Here is a 15,639-nt window from a genome sequence, read left to right on the forward strand (position 1 = left end):
CCTTGCAATAAAGTTCACTGCCATGATTCACACCCATGCTTTGGCAGAATGCAGTACGTTTAAAACGGCTATTCAATGTTCCCCCGTTCGCAAAGTTTATGCCCTTCCGGTTAGGCCATGCTTATCGGACTTCCACCCAACGTGTAAGTCCAAAACTCAAAGTATGCACTGTAACTGACTAAATTTGGAACTCTCCGAAGCAACGCTGCTGGAGTTCAGGGTGCAAGTATGATGAATCGCACGCCCACGGGCCTCATCACAACTGCTGTGAGGTACTGGACCACCATCCCTCGACGGAGACTGACAACCATTCTTTATATCTTTCCCCAGTCGCTCTGAGATGTGATGGGGAGTACGTGTTGTTCACCTCATATGTCTACACTATTTATTCGATGCTGCGTCGACACTGATTAATCCATCTTCCTCGAATTGGAACACAGATATTCCCGTGTTCCCCGCATACAGCATATCCAAGGGCTTTGCCCAGGCTGCATGGCTGGCCAGTGAGGTTAGCGTTCTTGAGGCCCGCGCGGAGGTGGCCAGTCTCGACTTTGGGCAACTTTTGCTACGGTTCCTGGACTTTCTGACGTCTTCTCTGTTTGGCTTCGCTGTATTGATCATGTTATATAGTACGGACATATTCTAATGAAATATTTTGCTTTTGCTTTGCTACGTTTTGGGCGTCGAAAAAACAAAGTGATTCCAAACTGAACTTTCTCGAATAGTGTGGCTGCCGACGGTCTGTTCGGAATATATGTATATACGCAGCACGCAATCTAGAGGTTCAGTCTATAAATTAATATATGTGGGAAGCTTATCTCTAACAGATAAGCCTACGTACCGCATAAAGCGTAATCACTGATACCGGTATTTCTAGTATGATGATATGCCAGACTGCAACCGTGTATTCCATGCATCGATCTGCACTGGCAGCAACAGTGAGGGAACGAGTTTTCCCACGGGTTGTGAGTCGGATCGTATCCATCGTTTATTGTCGAGAGTTCCGATTCGTACCCGTAAGCCCCCGCTGCTCTTATTAACTGTCGTAGGGCCTTCAGCAATCTTAGCTTCACCAGTATCCCCTTCTCCTTAGAGCCAGAAAAATGTGAGTGTCTGTGCGTTGTCGATGACCGGGCCAGCAATGCCTAATCACGTCGTTTGTTGTGTTGGTGGGTGGTGTGAGTAGGCCTCTTCAGCCTAAACCGACCCCCCAAATCCCTGATAGTACGTTTTCTAAACTATTTGAGACTACTCTCCAATGACTTCTCCTGTAGGCGTACTCCAATCATTCTCTTTGAAAGGGTAGGCAAATAGAATCTTTGATTCTTCCCGCAGTCATTTCTTCCTCAATTCCATTTCCCCTTCAACAATTTCGTTTACTCTTATTCTCTTCCCTACTCTTGTGTTTGTAGGAAGGTGGCGGTAATCACTGGTGGAGGAACGGGGATCGGCTATCAAGTCGCAAGGGCTTACGCTGAAGCTGGAGCGGACGTGGCCTTGTTTTACAATTCAAGTTCGAAGGCGATCGATCTTGCGAAGGGACTTGAAAAAGAGTTTGGGGTTAAGAGTAAAGCGTATAAGGTCCCAGGTGAGTCCAAGTCTTCGTCGACTTTGGGGACGCTCACGACTTATTCGGTGGTACATTCACACTTTGTGGAGGGTAGTGACAGACTCGAAGATTGTAACGGAGAGTATTGAGCAGGTCGAGAAGGATTTTGGAAGGCTAGATATCTTTGTGAGTTCATTAATACTTGAGCAGTAGCATTATAGTCTTCTTCCGTTTGTCATGTTCGTCAGCAGGAACCCTTCTTATCTTCATTTTGGTGATTGCTGATCATTTCTTTCCCATCATTTATATCATATATAGGTCGCTAACGCTGGGACGGTATGTAGCACTCAATTGACATCTCTCCTTCTCTGTAGGTTGACTAGGTTTTTTCTTTGTTTTCTCTTTTGGCGATCACGGATCTAGGGTGGGGGTGGACCCGTCACCGAGATGACGGATGAACAATGGCATCGAGTCATTGATGTAAATTACAATAGCGTATTTTACTGTGCGCGTGCTGCTGGAAGGTGCGTCAACTTTGATCGACACCGCGTGTATACATCGTGTCAACACGATATAACCCGCCGAACCCCCACTTTCTTCCATTCCCAGGATATTCAAGAAGCAAGGATATGGAAACTTTATCGTCACGTCCTCCATGAGTGCACACATCGTCAATCGTCCCATAACGCAGGTACGTCGTCGCATACTGTCTATCTTATTACGATCTTATTTTATTTATCTCGCCGTTTTACTTCACCGTTAATAAAGGCTACATACAACGGAACGAAAGCCGCGGTGACGCATTTTGCCAAGTCTTTGGCGTATGAATGGAAAGATTTTGCACGAGTGAATATTGTTTCTCCCGGATTTTTCGACACAGATATGGGAGCTGCTCCTGAGGTCCTTGATGTTGCTTTCGACACGGCTGTGCTTGGGCGTCAAGGAAACACGAAGGAACTCAAGGGCATTTACCTTTACTTGGCGAGCGATGCGTCGACGTTTACGACAGGAAGTGGTGAGTCCCTATTTGCCGCTTTTTGGATCGCCCTTTTGTTTGTTTGTTTGTTTTTTTCACCGATCAATGGGTGCCATGTCGCCCTATTCTTTGGAGATCTGATGTCGAGGAACGCAGAGTTTTAATTGATCCGTGGGAATATGCATTTGCTGACGATATGGTTTTGCAGACGTTATTGTCGATGGAGGGTATACGCTTCCTTGAGCGGACCCGCAGTTCATTCTGCAGAGTGTGCATAGAGAGAGCGCTTTTCCGTTGGGAGTGTCGCTGCGTTCATCACTGAGATCGGGTCCGGACATCCGCATGAAATTCGAAATGATTAGAGTATGTTGTAATCCGGCAGTAAACACAGAATACAATAAAGAATCTTTGCAATATTGCCTGAAATTAATAATAAAGGAGGAACAATTTTTTCGAAACTGTCCGAAGGCTGGATGGCAGCTCACTCATTCATAAGAGGTGTGACAAACAGGGGGAAGAGGGGGAAGAGGGAGTATATTGAGGGAATGGTTGATGGTTTTCTCTTTAGGGGGGAACACATACTAGTTGTGGTAAGTAGTCCGTGTGTGTAAGGGTGGCCGCTGCCCTTTACATCTTTCCTTATATGAGTTGAGAGGCGACTTGATCCATCCGACAGACGAACGAGGAGGGAGGTGACGGCGCATCGACAAGGGTGACCAGTGGTACTAAGCAGAGTGTGATAAGCGATGACTGGAGTCAGTAAGTAAAGCATGGAGAGCGCTAACCGGGTCTCTGATGCGAGGCGCAAATTTGCTTCCGAAGTGGTCGGTCGGGTAACCCCGTTGTGGTCGAAGAGGAGATGTGCGTGCAAGTGGAAAAAGTTGGGAACAAGGTCCTAGGTTGAAGGGAGTAGGGTAGGGATGGTGGCGGGGATGAGTTGGTACAGTAGAGAAATCATGTAATTATGCCTATAAATGGCAAAAATATCGAGCCCTCTGATGTGAACAAGCATGAGTTTTCCGTTCTGGACACATTGCGACGGTGTTCAACGTTAACGTGGGTTTGCCCTTGATTAGTCGTCCCTTGGTTGATTGCTTTGAGGGTGGTGTGTAGAGAAAGGTTTTTTCCTTTTATTTTGATTCGTTTTCCCGTAAGTATATAACCTTTTCGCGGTACTTGTAAACAACAACACACACAGAGCACACTTGCACTTCACAAGGGCGCATAATCCTCCCCTCCCCTTGCCACTGTCTTCCTCCTCGCCTCTCTTCTTTCCCACCTGCCCTTCCTCGCTGTCCATCTCCCTTCTCGGGGCTTCCCGGACTGCCTCTTCGCCCCTTTGCCTGCATGGCAACGGATCCGAATCGTCCGCCTTCCTCCGTCGGCGCTCAGCAGCAAGCTGCCCAACCACCACACTTCCTTGCTGCCACTCCCCACTTTGACCATTCTTCCATCTACGCTACTGCCGTCTCTGCCCCGGGGGGCCCTCCGCATCCTTCTCAGCAGCCCATGTCATCCCAGCAGCAACCTACCCAACCTACCATATGGAATCAGCTCCAACTTCAACGCACTCATCAAGCTAGCCACCCAAACTCTGCCCCTCAGACTGGTCAACCGCCTCAACAGTCGGCTCAGAATGGCCCATCCGTGAGTCGCCTCTTCGTTTTTATGCCTCCTCTGTTCGTCGTGAAGTCGGGGTCGTTCGGATGAGGTCCGGATCGTTTGGGTTCTCTTTCGTCATTTCATGCCGCTTTGGCTTGTGCTTTTTGGTGTTACACCTGTCCAGCGAGCGCCTGTCTCTTTTGCTCACGCCCGCGCGCTCTTGCTCGCTTTCTTTTTATAATCACGGCATTCTGAGCCCCTCTTGACCTCATCTGCGCCTCTCACCCTTTGTACTCTTCAAACGAACGGTTTACTGACGAACCATCTTAATCCCTAATTTCCCATTTTTGCTTTGTAAACTTTCGACTTCGTCATAACATCTTTGCCGGTTGCGACGGGGGGTTTGCGTATCGCTCTCACCCTCGATATCTGCTCAAACACTTTCTCTGATTACGTTCTGATACACCATCCGCCCTTAATCTCTGGATCGTTCGCACCTTCGTCGGTGCCCGGTGTGGATCTCGATGCAGATGTTGCCGCATCTACTGAATCCCCATTTACAACAACCCCTTCAGCCGACCCCCTTCATTCCAACCTCGCAAGTGCGCAACCACAACTCACGCCCCAACACATGGCATGGATTCAACAACAACGTCAGCAGCAGCAACAGCAGCAGCAGCAGCATCATCAACAACAACAACAAGCTGCATTCGCTGCCGCTGGGCAACAACAACAGCCACCTCAATCACAGCAGGGACAAGTACCGCCCCCTCAACAGCCACAAGCTCAGCAGCCCCAGCAGGCCCCCGGATTTGTGCCTCCCGTTCGAGCCTCGCAGCATTTTCTCCAGATACAAGATCAGCTGAACAGGGGGTTGCTGCCCCCCGAAGTTGCTGCTCAAGTGAGTCATCATTTCCCTTTCCCCTCTCCTTCCCTCCGCACCTGTTTCATTGCGGAGAGGATGATGGATGGTGATGTTGCATGGACGCATCGGGAGTCATCGCATCTCCGTTAGCACCCACGGAACTCCGGACCCGTGTTACAATTTGGTGTTGCCCCCTGATTCATCTCGACCGACTGATCTGAAATTGACGACATGACTCCTCTCAGTTCAACATGCTCAGTAAATCAAACCCAAACGATCAACGACAGTTAGCTGCTGCTGCTCAACAAGCAGCTCAGCATAATCAAAATATCATCGCTAGCCAGCCTCAACAAATAGCAGCACAACAGCAAAACCAGCTTGGTGCTAAGCTTCCATCTCAGCCTCAGACCACTCCTCAACCTCCGAATGCCATGGCACCGCCACGCACTTCTCCTCAACAACATCCACCTCAGCATCAGCAGGCTCAGCCCCCTTCTCAAGGGACTCAGCATCAACAGAATGCTCAGGTGCCTACAATCGGCACTCTGGCTCAAAATCCGCTCATCGCCCAAAATTTCCGACTTCCTCCCGGTGTGAACCCCGGGGCGCCAGGAGGGGTGGGTGGCGCACCTCCGAACGTGTATCAACAGTTACAAGCAAACGTTGCGCTACAACAGCCCCTTCGTGCTGGAACGAACCAGGGTCCCGGAACTGGAGGGTTGCATGGAGAGGCGGGACCTACGGGTCATCAAGGTGTCGTCGGAAATGTGGGCACTGGAATTGGTGGTGTCGGGCAATTAGCGTTTGCACAAGGACAGATTCCTGGTCAACCTGGCCCATCGGGACCTCCCCAAGGAAATCGGTCACTTCCGCCTGGGATGCTTCTCTCCAATGCCCAACAGTCAGTGGACCAGATACGTGCTTTCCTTGCGGGTATCCCACAGCGAACGTCCGAGGATCTGTTCAGGTTCCGTACGGTGTTTTTGAAGCAGAAGAGCAACGTCGAAAACAATATCGTGAGGCTAAGGAATGGGATGGGGAATGGGCTTCAGGCTCCCAAAGAGGCTGTTGACAATCTTCTGAGGGAGCGAAAAAAGTATGAGGCACTTGGTGATGCTGTTGGAAAGGAGATCGCCAGTCGGGGGTTGAAGTGAGCCTTTCCTTTTCTGGCGCATGAGCGCTCTCGATTGATCACTTTGTTTTTGCACGCTTATTTTCTCTAGTGATCTTTGGAATGGTCAAGCTTCTCAGCCGCCTCCGGGTGCTCAGCAGCAACAACCACCGGCTCAGCAACAACCTCATCAGACGTTTACTTCTCCTGCGGCATCGAACGCTAGCGTTCACCAACCCCAGGGTCAACAACCCATGAGGTATCCGACTCCTCATGTTCCTACATCTCAGTTGGGCGGTCAGCAGGTTCAACAGGCTTCACTTCAGCAACAGCCTCCGCATGGATTTCAACAGCAAATCCATGCGCAAGGACCGCAACCTTCAATACCCGGTTCGTCGCAGATGGTGAATCAGAATGTGACTCCTCAAGCCACCCAGCACCAGCAGCCCGCAACTGAAACCGCCTCTCCCCGTGTGGGTGGATCTCAGCCCGGGAAGGTGCGGCAATTCTCGCCTGCCACCCTCATTGGCGACAAAAAGATTTTCATGGATACACTCAAGGAGATCTTTCGTCGGAAGAGCTTAAGCGGAGATGACATTCCCAAGCCCAATGGAGTGGGTCTTGATTTATTTAGCTTATTCCGGGAGGTGATTCAGTCTGGTGGGAGAGACGCATTGGGTCAGACCCCTGGCGGATGGGAACGGTTTTCGAACAAGTTTGGGGTTCCCCAGATTCAGGATGTTTATATGAAGTTGCTGGGGGACATGGAGGATATATTCAGGAGTGCGACGAAGCAGCATGCTCAGCCGCATCATATACAGCCCATGAGGCAGGTCCAAACGCAGGTTCAGGGTCAAGCGCCGGGTCCACCTGGTTCAATGGGAGTTCCCCACGCTGGTTTGGGCGGCAATGCTCTTCCCGTGAGCCAGCAGATGTATGCATTTGCGCAACCCCAAGTCCAACCACAGGGGGCTCATTTGCAGCAACAACCACAACAGCAGCCACAGCCACAGCCTGCTCGTCCGCCTTCGAGTCAGAATCCGAATCCGAACTCGAATCCCAGTCCAATGATCCGCCCTCCCACTGCTCAGCAGCTTCAGCAGGTCTCTCAGCCTCAAGCACCGCAGCCTGTTCGTCCCGCTGGACCAACGGTGTTCAACATGGGTCAGCCGGGTGGTGGTAATCTTCAGCAACAGCAATCTCGACAACCTGGATCTTCGGGAGCACAGCCCGGCGTCGGCGTTCCTCAACAACAACAGCCACACACTCATCCCCTTTCGCAACAACAACCTTCGTCTCTTGGACCTCCCCCTCCCGTGCCTCAGCTTCAGAGGCTGCATCAGTTGATTCACATGACTCCTGAACGACTCATGACGGAGCACAATTTCACGCAGCAACAAGTTCAGGACTTCTTTATAAACAAGAGGCCGCAGGTCGTTATTGATTATTCAAGAGCGGTAGCTCAGTATTTTGCATTGTCAAAGGATAGGATGATGAGCGGTGGAGCGAATCTTTCCGGCACGCCAGTGGCTGCTGAGACTGCTGATGCCCAACAACAGCAGGTCTCGGCTCAGGTCTCGGCTCAGGCTCAGGCTCAGGCTCAGGCTCAGGCTCAGGCTCAGGCTCAGGCTCAAGCTCAGGCTCAAGTTCAGGCTCAGGCTCAAGCTCAGGCTCAAGCTCAGGCTCAAGCTCAGGCTCAAGCTCAGGCTCAGGCTCAGGCCCAGGCTCAGGCTCAGGCCCAGGCCCAGGCCCAGGCTCAGGCTCAGGCTCTTCAGCAGCAGCCACCCCAGCAACAACCTGCTCCATCTCAAGACGTTCAGCGACAAGTTCAGGCTTACCCTCACCTTAGTCAAGGTCCCCAACAGTCCCCTCAGCAACCGCCTCTGCCACCATCGCAGTTGCAGCCGCATCAACAGGGGTCACAATCCGGTCAGATACCACCGAATCGCGGACAGATGCCGACGCCTATGCAGCAACCTCAGCCTCTTCGGACTCCCACTCCGGCTCAGCTGCCTCACACTCATCCCGTTCAGACTCAATCCCAGATGCAGCAACCCCAACCTCAAGCACAAAACCAACTGCTACCGTCTCAAACCCTTGTGAATCGTGGTCTGGGTCAAGGCGCAATACCAAGATCTGCGAATTCCCTTGGGAATGTGGGTGCTATGTCACAGTCTGCTGTGCATCAAGCTAGCATGGCACGTTTGCAGAAGAGGGTAGAGGAGGCCAGGCAGATTAAATATCATTTGAAGACTCAGGGTCTTCGTCAACGTGCGTGAATTGTTCATTTTCGAAGTTTTTTCTGATCTTATCGTACTTCTTTATTTAGGAGTTCGGCCCACTGTTCATGTGGATGAGGGTCAGCGAGAAGTGTTTAATCAGGAGTTTTTCTTGTTGCTTCGTGATATCGTGGCGCTAGAAGCAAATCTCGAAAGGTACTTCGCTCTGACCGAGGTTGAGCCTTCATTTATTAGCGACATCATTCATATCGTGAGTCGCTCGATTCGATTATGACTGAGATTTGATATTTACCGCATTGTTTAGTGGCAAGCGGCCAAATTGCAGCACGAAGCTTTGTCGCAAACGAGCAGTATCAAGCCCCCGGCATATGTTATGGACCTGAACGAGCTACGGACGTATCAACAAACTATTAGACCCCATATTGATAATTTCAAAATCCTCGCCAACCAGAGTGCTCGGCACCAGCAGCAGCAGCAGCAGCCACAACAACAACAACCACAGCAGCAGCAGCAGCAGCAGCAGCAGCAGCAGCAGCAACAGCAACCACCGTCGCAGCTTGAAATGAGCGGGCCCCAACAGCCCCCACCTCAACCGCCTCAGCTTCAGCAGCAGAATCAGCGACCCGGATTTTCTGTGCCCCCCCAGGGGCCACAGCTTCACGGTTCGCCCATTGCTGGGAGACCTAATGTTCTGTCTCGTCCGCCGTCAGTTCAACCTGCTTCCGTTATGGCTACTCCCACAATACCCCCTAATCCTTCTGTGCCTCGTCCTCCGTCTGTTGTCAAAAATGCTCGGCCTGGCGTTGCGCCTTCTCCTTCCCAGGTTCCTGCTCCTTCTCCCGCCCAAATAGCCGCTGCTGCTACTCCTGCTCCCACTGTCGAGAACAGTCTGCATGCTCCCTCCCCCGCTAGTACGTCATCCCCTTCACGGCCTGCAGCCCCTAACCCCACGAAGGGTAAGGCGCCTGCACAGCCCCCACTGGCACCGCCCACACCTGCGAAAGGCAAAGCACAGCCGCAGCCCAAGCGCCGGAATCTGAAGGCACCTAATCAGCCGGGACCAGTGTCGGGACCAATGGCACCCCCTGTAACTGCCAGCTCGCCTGTGGAATCGAAACCGAGCCCATCCACTCTCGGGGAGCAGGCTTCTCTTAAACGACCACGCGAAGAGGATGAAGAGGGCACGCAGCATGGGGACGATCATTCGTCCCCGAAACGACCTCGATCTGCACCTGGTCCGAATCCAGTAGAGACTCAGATCCTTGCCGAACAGGCTGCTGCGCAGCGTGCTCATGAATCGGCGGAGGCTGCTGTTACGTTTTTTGAGGAAGCACATCAGTCATTCGGGTTCCCATCTGGCGGGTTGACAGGATCTACTTCGGATGACAGCATGACTACGGGAAAACAGCTGACCATTGAGGAGCTGCTCCAGCAGTGGCAGACCTTGTCCGGTCAGACCCAAGGGGACAACTACTTCCAACCGCATTTGCCTGGTCCATCTACATCCACGCCACAGCCGACCCCTGCTCCTGTGCAGGTGAAGGATGAACACGCTGACCCATTGGATATTTCGTTTTTCTTTGATGATACTATTCTGGCAGAAGAGGACGGCACTACGGTTCAAGATCTCCCACGGTCGAGTGACACACCCGATCTTATTGTCGCCCACAGTCAAGGACCAACCCCGAACTCTGTGCTGGAAAGTCCTGCCAGTGGGCAAGGTCGTCTTCTCGACGCATCGCCTAGAGGACTTCGTGCATCTGCCACGGGAGCCGACAAGCCAATCGGTGCTTTTTTCGAGTTTCCGCGGGAGATTGGGATCCCTGAAGGACCGCATTACCATCGTGGTGTTCCATGGTCCTGGGACAGTGAGATGGAAGGCGCGGGAGAATGGTCTATCAGCTACGATGAGAGAGTCGTCTCATCGACTGCTTAAGGAACATCACACTCTCCTTCTCCCTCCCTTTTGAGTCTTTTCGGTACCTACATCCCCTCAATATCATTCCTCAGTGTAGCCACTAACACCGCTTGATTCTCCATTCCATCCATTATCGATCAGACTCAGCCCATCTTCCGTACCCGGACGCTTTTCGTTTCTGACTTGTTTTTTTTTTTTTATCGATTTGTTCAATATTGTGCTCCTGGGTCTTGCTTATCTTTTTCCCGTCATATCTCTCACATCTGTGTTTTGTACGTTGTAATTACTTGATCACTCTATTCCCCATCGAATGGATCTTTTCACTGCTGGTGGATGTCTTCGAATCATTGACAAAAAATCGATTTGCAGGGGGATCCTGTGATCATCCAAAAATGGCGCCACCGTTTGTTTCGTTGACAGCGGTCATGTATAAAATGCAACGTTCCATGCCGCTCCCCTTCGCGTACTCCGAGGTTCAAACTTCTGTTTGTTGCCGGTGCCGCATGCAACCTCGGGCAGTGATAAGTTGAACCAGGGTTAAAGGTGGACAACTTGGCGTCAGACATCTAGACGGTGTTATCAGCATCTTCATCGACTAGATCGCTTAAGTGCTGCGTGACAACAGATTCTGCTGCGATGAGAAGTACGGAGGCAACAACCTCAATAACCTTCCTTGCCTTAAGAGTCGACCCTCTAGCACGAAATAATCTACATGTATTATACATATCCATATGAACAGAAGCGATGCACTGACAGTGTCCATCAATTGAGAGATACAAGCGAGGAAATCCAGCGTCCCTGTGACTAGTGATGACCACTGAATCGCAATCCTGACGATAGCGCAGCCTTGTTCCTCCGCGTAGGCGGAGATGTTGCTCCGCTGAGGTATGCATGCTGCAAGGCCTTCTCCATGGTAAGTCGTTGTCGAACGTTGATTGCATGCAACCGCTTTATGAAATCGACCTCTACAAACGTGATGTGGAGTGAGCACATAGTTAATTACAACTGCTCCGGGAATTCCTGAAACCGACCTAATTCGTCTGCGGCCTTTCGAAGCGTCGCGAAATGCGAGCGATACTTGCCATTGTCCATCTTAAAACCAAGGAGACCACTGCTGCTCTGATCTTCGTAAATGATATCTGGATCTTTGTTTACGAGGTGCAGCATGCAAAGGATTGACGCAAGTTGCCAGCTGTCGGTCGCAGGAGTGAAGGACCGGTATCGTATGAAAGAGGGGAGGTTAGAGAGCAGTTCGGGTCTAGGCCAAGTTTCATAGCAAAGATCATCCGAGGCTTCGGGGGTAACCAGGATGGTGTGGAGCACTTCTCCTGTTTTTGCCGTCAGACTTTAACTGGGACTCGAGTGGCAGTTTTCGGTACTCACTATCCCAATGTCGATGATCCTGGCAGAACCGCTGGGAGAGAGCAGAATATTCTAGCCAGCAATTTCAGCGCAGTGGGGGGATTTCAAGAAGCATAGACTTACCGCTGGCTTGAGATCGGAGTGGTCAATCCCTAATGAGTGCATGATCTTGACGATCGTCAACAGAGTGGTGATGGCCCGGAAGAAGGGTGCCAACCTTGAGAGTCCGGCAGAGTTCTCCAGCGATACGTTTCACATCTGGAACAAAAGATGGCACGGCTCTCAGGTGAGTTTCCTCGGTCCCGTCAGGAAATATGACGTACCAAATTTCTTCTTCCTGTTCTGCTGCACGATTTCCAACAATGACCTCCCCCCAAAATCCAAGAAAAGCAAGGGCCCTAATAAAGTGTTGTTGACTGGTTGTGAAACCGTCTTTGTGAAAGCCCACCTTCGAGATCGATCTTGGGCTCCCGAATTTCGTGAGCTCTGACAACGTTGGGCTGCATATGAGTAGTGAACAATATGCATGCACAATTAATTCGAGTCAAGCGCACCACGCCACATTTTTCGAGATACTTGAGCACATCATATTCACCACAAATAACTCGGTCATACTCAGGGTCCCGGGGAACTTTCAATGCGTATCGAACTGGGGGTTCGCCTAAAAGAACCTCATATACGAAAGCTGAACCTCCTTTTCCAAGGAGTTTTGTAATGGTCAGCCCTTCGATCTGGTCAAGTAATTGCCAGCATTCAGTAGGATGCACTAGGGAGGTTTCTAAAACACTGACATGCCGAATAGTTAGCTTCCACGAGGTACAGCCGACTTCGATCTTAGACTTCTCGGTGATGGTCGTCCAGCCTGAAATAACGGGCGAATCGTCGACACAGAGACGTTCGTCAGGGGCCGAACGCTCCCCCTTGATTGCAATTTGGATGTTCCGTGAATGATAGCGTAGCAGTAGTACGAAGCCGTGTCCATTATACTCAGTCGTCGGTTTGGACCAGAACATCGTGATAGGAGCGGCGCCACTTGTGTTGTCTGGAGACAGTATCGCCTGCACATCGAGTTTACTAACGTGAGGTCTCCGAGAATAATCGTCAGAACCGTGGAAAGAGGTGCTCGAGTCTGCCATATAGGTTGGCTCATCGGCCGTCCATGGAAAGTCCATTGTTGAGGATGAGGGAGTCACTGGAAAGTATTTATGTCTAGCACAATAATGGCAAATCATCCCCTTCTTCGCCAGTCGGCTCCGCACCTTGAGGCCTCATCGCCATGGATTCTTCGTTGACCGCCGTTTGTACATGTTTATCTTACATGAGGCCTTGCTGCTCCTGCTAAGTAAGGAAGAAACTGAATGCAGATTCACACCGGCTTCGTCCGCAACAGCGATTCACCCATGATGAAGTGCATTTATGGGCACCAAACCAGTCCGCAACAACCGATACGAAAGCAGTGTCAGTATAAATAAAGAAAGCTCTCCTGCGAAAATAAGTGTGCAGCTTCAATGATACCAAGCCGAGTCCCGAGGATGGGCAGCCGACTCTTAGCAGAAAGGTCCAGGGTTGGTTCATGAAGACCGCCGTTTTTTTGCAGAACGTATCAGAGGAAATGGGGGACCTGGGCCCAGAAATAGTTCAGGCCATTCGACCCCCCATCACGACCAATATCAGCAAAAATACAACTGTGTGCATGGCCGACCACTGCCAAAAGTAAAGTCAAACAAACAAAGACAATTGGTGACGGAGAGTGTTGATAGGCATGGGTAGAGACGAGTCCCTCATTAAGGCGAAAGCAAAAGACAGAATAATCTGCGATGGATGAGCGATTTAGGAAAATACCTAGCGCTCCATCATTTATTCGCTGGACGATCATGTAACACGGTTCCGTGCAGCCTAACTTGTCCAGCGGCTCGTGTCTCAATTTCTCCCAGCGCTCCTTCGATTTGGCTTGGTCGTATAGGAGGCTTACTTGTGGAGTTGCCACGTTGATTTTACAACTCAGTTTGAACGGCTACAACGCTCGGATCCCTTCGATGTGGCTCTATCTAATGTTACGAAGTCATAGAGGCTGGAGTCCTGCCCAGAAAATGGTTATTTCAGCGGCCGACGAGCCACCATTAATATGTCAGGTAACCTGTCCATGTCCGTTGGTAAAGATTGTACAGCGACGTTTGCCTGTGGATGTCGTGCCCGTGTTCCCAGACGGATCTCCGGCCTGCTTTGTAATGCTCCCTCGTTTCTTACAGATCAAAGGTTTTTCGTTGGGTCTATCGGTTGCAGGGGAAAGGTTGGCTTAATGTGTTCACCCAACCTATCGAAATGGAGAACTCAGTCTAGTACTCCTGTAGAACCGTTGAGAAAAAACCCATTACCAGAGTGGACATACGAAATCGTTGAATGTCAGTGTCCATCGCGGTACTTGGCACAGGCGGACCGCAGGGCTTTGGGGATTCATTCTTGTAAACTGAGGTATAATATGCATTTATCAAGTCCCATCGCATCAAACCTTGGCAGTATTACAGTAATTCTGTCCAATGATCCCCCCAACACGCTACCCCTTCCGTGATATCAAGTCTGCCTCCAAGTTGGCCAAGAAGTCGTCTGCCGCGTTGCGCTCCGGTAGCGGTGGTACTGGTGCAGAAAGCTGGGCATTTGGAGGATCGTTTGTAGTCCCACCGTCTTTCTTCCGCCGTTTGGCTTCGATAGCTTTCCGACGCTCCTCGATATCTCGTTTCCGCTTCTGGATACCTCGCCCACTTAGTATCGGCTTTTCTAATGGATCACCAGAACCAGTGCCTGGATTTGAAGGTTCGCCGTCATCCTCGTTGTACTCGCCAAGTTCAGCCCGCTTCCTCTGTGTCTCTTCTCTAGCCTTTCGAAGATTTTCCATTTGCTGCTTTCGTGTTTCTTCGTCGGCGGAGAATTGGTAGAAACCTGCGGCTCGTGCACGATTGTCTCGTGAGGCATCGAAATGGGTAGCTGGTGAAGCCGTATCGGCGGCAAGCTTTTCCTCTATTTCTTTGACACGTTCTTCGGAAGGCGTATATATAGGGTAGTAATTTTGATCACCATCTGCGAAGAATGGGAAAGTTAGCGAAAGAGATTTACGCTCTGTATAATATCGAGCACACAAATAACATGTGGGCTAATATGTGGGTTACAAATCAGCGCTTAGTGAATTTTTCATGACGTCGGACTCACTCGGATTCGGAAGAGTCTGGTTCTGGTGACTTTCGGGCTAAGTGTCGAGGGACCTCACTCCTTCTAGCTGTCCGTACTCTCCCAAACTCATCCTCATACTCCACAACAGGATCATTTTCATCCTGTGGATGCGACAGTGGTGAGATGGAATTGGCGAGATAGAACGTGGAGCGGATTACGCACATCCATCGTAGGTCGAGGCACCGTTGCACTCTCGTCAACATCATCCGAATCTGATTCATACTCATCCCCTGATACATTGTCAAACTATGCCGCGGTGAGACTTCACACCCATGGTTGAATCACAACAAATACTTACATCGACCAACAGTTGATCATATTGCTTCTCTGTCAACCCTCCGGTTTTCCCCTTCTTCAATTTCTCGTAAATCTTAGCTTTCCTTTCTAGTGCGGCCCGTGCGTTTTCCAATGTCGGCTGACTCAACCTCTCCTGTTCAACGTCGCGCACGATCCGCGCCCGCACGCCTCGATTGGGCCGGTCCCATTTTGAAGTCTATAAAATACCAGTTCCCCCCTGTCGGTGAGCCCAACAATTTGAACACTATTCATGGCAGATGCAAATGAGGTGGATGAATTACTCACGTTCTTCACGGCCCCGATGCCTTTCAGCGTGAGGCCCTTGACTTGAGTCACACCAGAAGCCTTGGCAATCTTGAGCTCTTCTTTCTTCTTCAATAACTCAGCTTTAAGGTCAAGGAACGATGCCGCCGTCACACCACTCCGTTTGCCCTTGCTGCTAGACGCCATGGAGTAAAAATGTAGTCCACGTGACCAGAATCTGATCGGATCAT

At 50.7% G+C, this 15,639-nt stretch overlaps 6 protein-coding genes across 6 annotated transcripts; 3 read left to right on the plus strand and 3 right to left on the minus strand.

Moving 5' to 3' along the window:
• Positions 1-1,076: 1,076 nt before the first annotated feature.
• EI90DRAFT_3038726 (uncharacterized protein) lies at positions 1,077-2,946 on the plus strand. Its single transcript, XM_039058884.1, has 9 exons — positions 1,077-1,105; positions 1,187-1,224; positions 1,275-1,302; positions 1,413-1,588; positions 1,665-1,735; positions 1,868-1,885; positions 1,973-2,073; positions 2,159-2,240; positions 2,318-2,946. Coding segments are annotated over exons 1-9 (888 nt in total). The 5' UTR covers positions 1,077-1,103; the 3' UTR covers positions 2,690-2,946.
• Positions 2,947-3,457: 511 nt separating this feature from the next.
• EI90DRAFT_2315646 (uncharacterized protein) lies at positions 3,458-5,204 on the plus strand. Its single transcript, XM_039052869.1, has 3 exons — positions 3,458-3,675; positions 3,724-4,172; positions 4,703-5,204. Exons 2-3 carry the CDS (start codon positions 3,873-3,875, stop codon positions 4,991-4,993), a joined length of 591 nt encoding a protein of 196 aa, XP_038921582.1. The 5' UTR covers positions 3,458-3,675; positions 3,724-3,872; the 3' UTR covers positions 4,994-5,204.
• Position 5,205: 1 nt separating this feature from the next.
• Positions 5,206-8,888, plus strand: EI90DRAFT_2315794 (uncharacterized protein). Its single transcript, XM_039052870.1, has 5 exons — positions 5,206-6,142; positions 6,216-7,749; positions 7,810-8,374; positions 8,433-8,593; positions 8,655-8,888. Exons 1-5 carry the CDS (start codon positions 5,244-5,246, stop codon positions 8,724-8,726), a joined length of 3,231 nt encoding a protein of 1,076 aa, XP_038921583.1. The 5' UTR covers positions 5,206-5,243; the 3' UTR covers positions 8,727-8,888.
• A 2,031-nt stretch (positions 8,889-10,919) lies between these two features.
• On the minus strand, positions 10,920-11,796 carry EI90DRAFT_3038732 (kinase-like domain-containing protein). The gene is made up of 4 exons (XM_039058885.1): positions 11,747-11,796; positions 11,641-11,695; positions 11,293-11,553; positions 10,920-11,226 (listed from the first exon to the last, which is right to left on the minus strand). The coding sequence occupies exons 1-4, from the start codon at positions 11,786-11,788 to the stop codon at positions 11,066-11,068; spliced, it is 519 nt and encodes a 172-aa protein (XP_038921584.1). The 5' UTR covers positions 11,789-11,796; the 3' UTR covers positions 10,920-11,065.
• On the minus strand, positions 11,743-13,041 carry EI90DRAFT_2314717 (uncharacterized protein). The gene has a single exon (XM_039052868.1). The coding sequence runs from the start codon at positions 12,853-12,855 to the stop codon at positions 12,022-12,024; it is 834 nt and encodes a 277-aa protein (XP_038921585.1). The 5' UTR covers positions 12,856-13,041; the 3' UTR covers positions 11,743-12,021.
• A 1,136-nt stretch (positions 13,042-14,177) lies between these two features.
• On the minus strand, positions 14,178-15,595 carry EI90DRAFT_3117757 (uncharacterized protein; the record flags this gene model as incomplete). Its single annotated transcript, XM_039063021.1, has 6 exons — positions 14,178-14,698; positions 14,758-14,771; positions 14,828-14,949; positions 15,011-15,094; positions 15,147-15,341; positions 15,431-15,595. 6 exons carry the CDS (start codon positions 15,593-15,595, stop codon positions 14,178-14,180), a joined length of 1,101 nt encoding a protein of 366 aa, XP_038921586.1.
• Positions 15,596-15,639: the final 44 nt, after the last annotated feature.

This window comes from Cantharellus anzutake (genome assembly GCF_015039405.1).
Source record: "Cantharellus anzutake strain C23 chromosome Unknown EI90scaffold_6, whole genome shotgun sequence".
Lineage (NCBI taxonomy): Eukaryota > Fungi > Basidiomycota > Agaricomycetes > Cantharellales > Hydnaceae > Cantharellus > Cantharellus anzutake.

Bases quoted from the DNA above. Each gene is read 5' to 3' on its own strand.
- EI90DRAFT_3038726 (XM_039058884.1), top strand. The intron at 1,225-1,274 runs GTACGTTTTCTA...CTTCTCCTGTAG, and splicing joins GACCCCCCAAATCCCTGATA to GCGTACTCCAATCATTCTCT. The intron at 1,303-1,412 runs GTAGGCAAATAG...TTGTGTTTGTAG, and splicing joins CAATCATTCTCTTTGAAAGG to GAAGGTGGCGGTAATCACTG.
- EI90DRAFT_2315646 (XM_039052869.1), top strand. From the start codon at position 3,873: ATGGCAACGGATCCGAATCGTCCGCCTTCCTCCGTCGGCGCTCAGCAG. The intron at 4,173-4,702 runs GTGAGTCGCCTC...CAACCCCTTCAG, and splicing joins CGGCTCAGAATGGCCCATCC to CCGACCCCCTTCATTCCAAC.
- EI90DRAFT_2315794 (XM_039052870.1), top strand. From the start codon at position 5,244: ATGCTCAGTAAATCAAACCCAAACGATCAACGACAGTTAGCTGCTGCT. The intron at 6,143-6,215 runs GTGAGCCTTTCC...TATTTTCTCTAG, and splicing joins ATCGCCAGTCGGGGGTTGAA to TGATCTTTGGAATGGTCAAG. The intron at 8,594-8,654 runs GTGAGTCGCTCG...TTTAGTGGCAAG, and splicing joins TTAGCGACATCATTCATATC to CGGCCAAATTGCAGCACGAA.
- EI90DRAFT_3038732 (XM_039058885.1), bottom strand. From the start codon at position 11,788: ATGCACTCATTAGGGATTGACCACTCCGATCTCAAGCCAGCG. The intron at 11,554-11,640 runs GTACCGAAAACT...TTACCCCCGAAG, and splicing joins CATCGACATTGGGATAGTGA to CCTCGGATGATCTTTGCTAT. The intron at 11,227-11,292 runs GTCGGTTTCAGG...TCACGTTTGTAG, and splicing joins AAAGGCCGCAGACGAATTAG to AGGTCGATTTCATAAAGCGG.
- EI90DRAFT_2314717 (XM_039052868.1), bottom strand. From the start codon at position 12,855: ATGATTTGCCATTATTGTGCTAGACATAAATACTTTCCAGTGACTCCC.